General features: G+C 60.1%; 1 protein-coding gene across 1 annotated transcript; it reads left to right on the top strand.

Moving 5' to 3' along the window:
- Positions 1-6: 6 nt before the first annotated feature.
- Positions 7-3,071, top strand: Socs3 (suppressor of cytokine signaling 3). Its single transcript, XM_008849642.3, has 2 exons — positions 7-246; positions 802-3,071. Exon 2 carries the CDS (start codon positions 890-892, stop codon positions 1,577-1,579), a length of 690 nt encoding a protein of 229 aa, XP_008847864.1. The 5' UTR covers positions 7-246; positions 802-889; the 3' UTR covers positions 1,580-3,071.
- The last annotated feature ends 652 nt before the right edge of the window (positions 3,072-3,723 follow it).

The raw sequence follows: 3,723 nt of genomic DNA, 5'->3' as shown, positions 1-3,723 counted from the left end.
CCCACGCCGCCTGCCGGGCCCCGCTCCCCGCCGCGGCCCCTCGCCTCTGTCCTTTGCCCGGGGTGCGCCCGATCCGCCCCGGGCCAGCGAAGCCGGAGGGACGCGCGCCGGAGAGCGCCTTTGTGGACTTCACGACCGCCAACATCTGGGCGCAGCGCGGGCCACCGCTGGCCGCCGCGCCGCCGCCTCGCCTTGGGGACCGTAGGAGGCGCAGCCCGGAGGCCGGAGACTTCAGTTCGGGACCAGGTAGGAAGGAGGGGCGCGGCGTGGGGAAGGGTGGGAGCCTGGATCCAGCTCGCGAGCTTTTCCCGGTTTCTCCTCCCCTTCCCGGGTCATTCCCGGCAGGGAGGGGGACGAGGTAGGGGGCAGAGCGGATGGGAGCCGGAGATCCCAGGTTCCCGGAATACTCTGGCTGGGGCCCTCGGGCCTCTCCACTCCCCTGCCCCCCATACCTCCGGTTTGTTCCCCCCTTCTGGTCCTCGCCGGCCGGGGTCACCGGACTGAGCGGCGCCCAGAGCGTCTCGGCGGTTCTCTCGCTCCCCACCCCGGCGGTGCTCTTGCACACCCAACTTCCACGCTCGAGTTTTCTCACTCGGCATCCTCCCAGTGCGCGCTGGGGATGGGGCCGCTCTGCCGGCCGGGACAGAGGCTGGGGGGAGCTCCGGGAGGTTGTTGGGTCCCAGGCACGGCCTTCGGCCGGCAAGGAGTGCCCGGGACGCTGGGGAGGCTGGGGAGCCGGGCCGGGCCGTGCGCGCTGGAAGGTTCCGGGCACTCACGAGGCTTGCGCTTTCCTCTCCCCAGCCTCCCGGGATGCGGTAGCGGCCGCTGTGCGGAGGCCTCGAAGCAGCTGCAGCCGCCGCCGCGCAGATCCACGCTGGCTCCGTGCGCCATGGTCACCCACAGCAAGTTTCCCGCCGCCGGGATGAACCGTCCCCTGGACACCAGCCTGCGCCTCAAGACCTTCAGCTCCAAGAGCGAGTACCAGCTGGTGGTGAACGCAGTACGCAAGCTGCAGGAGAGCGGATTCTACTGGAGCGCTGTGACCGGCGGCGAGGCCAACCTGCTGCTTAGCGCCGAGCCAGCGGGCACCTTCCTCATCCGCGACAGCTCGGACCAGCGCCACTTCTTCACACTCAGTGTCAAGACCCAGTCGGGGACCAAGAACCTGCGCATCCAGTGCGAGGGGGGCAGCTTCTCGCTCCAGAGTGACCCCCGGAGCACGCAGCCGGTGCCCCGCTTCGATTGCGTACTCAAGCTGGTGCATCACTACATGCCTCCCCCCGGCGCCGCCTCCTTCTCTTTACCATCGACGGAACCCTCCTCCTCACCCTCTTCCGAGGTGCCGGAGCAGCAACCTGCCCAGTCACTCCCTGGGGGTACCCCTAGGAGAGCTTACTACATCTATTCTGGGGGCGAGAAGATTCCCCTGGTATTGAGCCGGCCCCTCTCCTCCAACGTGGCCACCCTTCAGCATCTCTGTCGGAAGACTGTCAACGGCCACCTGGACTCCTATGAGAAAGTCACTCAGCTGCCCGGACCCATTCGGGAGTTCCTGGACCAGTATGATGCCCCGCTTTAAAGAGCAAGGGACAGGAATGCGAGAGGAGCCTGGGTTCCCTCTCCGTGGCACATGGCACAAGCACAAAAATCCAGCCCCAATGGTCCGGCAGCTCTGGGTGAGCCAGGGGCAGCCAGACCTCTTCCTCCTCAGGCCCTCCCCTCTGCAGAGTGGGGCAGGCAGGACCTGGAATGTGTTTGAGGGATGGAGTGCCACCTGCCTCTCCAACCCCAGCTCCACCTGGCCTGATGGGACAATGGCATTGGCAAGTGGATTCTCCTCTTCCCTTCCTCTGCGCCCCTCTGCTTCCCAAGGGAGGTGGACACTACCAAGAGCCACAGGGGAATCGTCACACTTTCCAACGAGGAACTTGTTTGCGCTTTGATTTGGTTTGATCCTGAGCAGGCAGAGGCCAGGCCTGGGGGAAAAGACGGAGGAGAAGAGGGTGTGAGTGTGAAAGGCTGCAAGCTGGCCAAAGAAATGGCCACTCCTACTGCCCAGCCTAGGTGAGGCATGGGGACTGCATGCTTCATTCCTGTGTCTAGGGAGAGAGGGAAGGGGTGACCTGAAGACAGCCATCCTGGTGTCCCGCTCCTCTCCCTTGGGGAGCCAATGAAACCCACGTCCCCAAGTCCGCTGGTGCCCCAGAGCCCTCCCCCTTTTAAGGAAGAAGTGGCATTTGGAAAGGAGATGGATGGAGCTGGTCAGTTGGCCTCCTTTTCCAGCACTGGAGGTGGCAGATGAGCGATCTTGGACCTCAGGTTCCCTAGAGAAGATGAGGGCTTCTGCTGTGTGCCTCCTCTGTCTGGCTTGGAGACTTGCCTTAAATGTTCCCTGTCCAGTGGATAGGGGTCGGCACACCAGGAGCCAAACACAGCCAACAGGCAGAAGAGTTGAGGGATTCACCCAGCTGATCACAAGCCAGGGGAAGTGGGTGCAGGGTGGAGACTCAGGCCTCCTCAGTGAGCAGTGGGAAGATGATGTTGGCCAGTCCTAGGCACCTTGTGGCCAGCAGAGCCAGCGGGTCCTACAGGCCAGGCAGTCGCCCTGCATAGCCCTTCCTCCCTGCCTGGGGGGAAGCAGGAAGGGATGGAGAAGCCTTTGCCTGCCCCTCCATAGCACTGATTGACAGCTCACTGGAATGCAGCAACAGAGTAATTAATTACCTGAAGCTGTTCTTGTTTTTGGGGGAGAAACAGCAGTTTTCTGTCAGGTATCCGGCTAGGTGGGGCAGCTGTGTGTTGGGGTGGTGGGTTTTGTTTTGGTTTTTTTTCCTCTCTTTATTTGTTTTTTGAATAATGTTTACAATCTGCCTCAGTCACTCTGTCTTTTATAAAGATCCCACCTCCAGTCTTGCCCCACCCCCCACCCCCACTCAGGCCTTCTAGGCTGTTTGGAGATGCTTGAAGAACTCAACCAAATCCCAGTCCAAGTCAGACTTTGCACATATTTATATTTATACTCAGAAAAGAAACATTTCAGTAATTTATAATAAAGAGCGCTATTTTTTAATGAAAGAACATGACTTGAGTCTTCTTGCCCTTCTCCTTTGCTCTGATTTCACTTCCACTGATATGAGGGGAGGGGCTGGGTCTACCTCTTGGGTTCCCTCCCCAGGACCTGCCTCAGGTGGAACACATCAGTGGGAGCCCTCCAGCCCCTGTGTGTCACTGGCAAGCTATGGCAGCCACTTAGACTGTTACTGAGGGGTAATTCCTGCTAGTCTGATTCAGCTCTGACCAGAATATGCAAAGCTAGTTTACGAAGGAAATGCTGGCTTCAAAGGGCTTGCTGAGAGCTGGCTGAGCTGTGGTCAAAGCTGTTAGAGGCTCCAAGCTATTAGAGGCGCTTGGGGAGGTGTTCCGAGAAAGCCCAAATTCGGGGTCCTGATGGTGACCCGTGACCTCAGCACAGCCGTCAGAGACAGAAGCGGCAACCTTAAGGGGGGTGGAGTTTGATCCTGATGCAAGCCTAGCTCGCAGGTGGGGCCCTGGGACAGGTGGTTAGGGCTTTCTGGCCACAGCTCCCCATACCTCCATCTTTCCTTACATTCTTAGGGGCCCAACCTGAGCCAGAGACAACCAGCCAGAAAAATCAGTTGTCTATTCATTTTTAGCCTCCCATATCTGTACACTCAGGAGGCTACCTGAGATGACTGCCCCAGG

The sequence above is a fragment of the Nannospalax galili genome, unplaced genomic scaffold (genome assembly GCF_000622305.1).
Source record: "Nannospalax galili isolate Female #2095 unplaced genomic scaffold, S.galili_v1.0 scaffold945, whole genome shotgun sequence".
NCBI classification, from domain to species: Eukaryota; Metazoa; Chordata; class Mammalia; order Rodentia; family Spalacidae; genus Nannospalax; species Nannospalax galili.
This window is presented reverse-complemented; position numbering and strand designations above follow the sequence as displayed.

Coding starts and splice junctions, on each gene's coding strand:
- Socs3 (XM_008849642.3), top strand. CDS start 890: ATGGTCACCCACAGCAAGTTTCCCGCCGCCGGGATGAACCGTCCCCTG.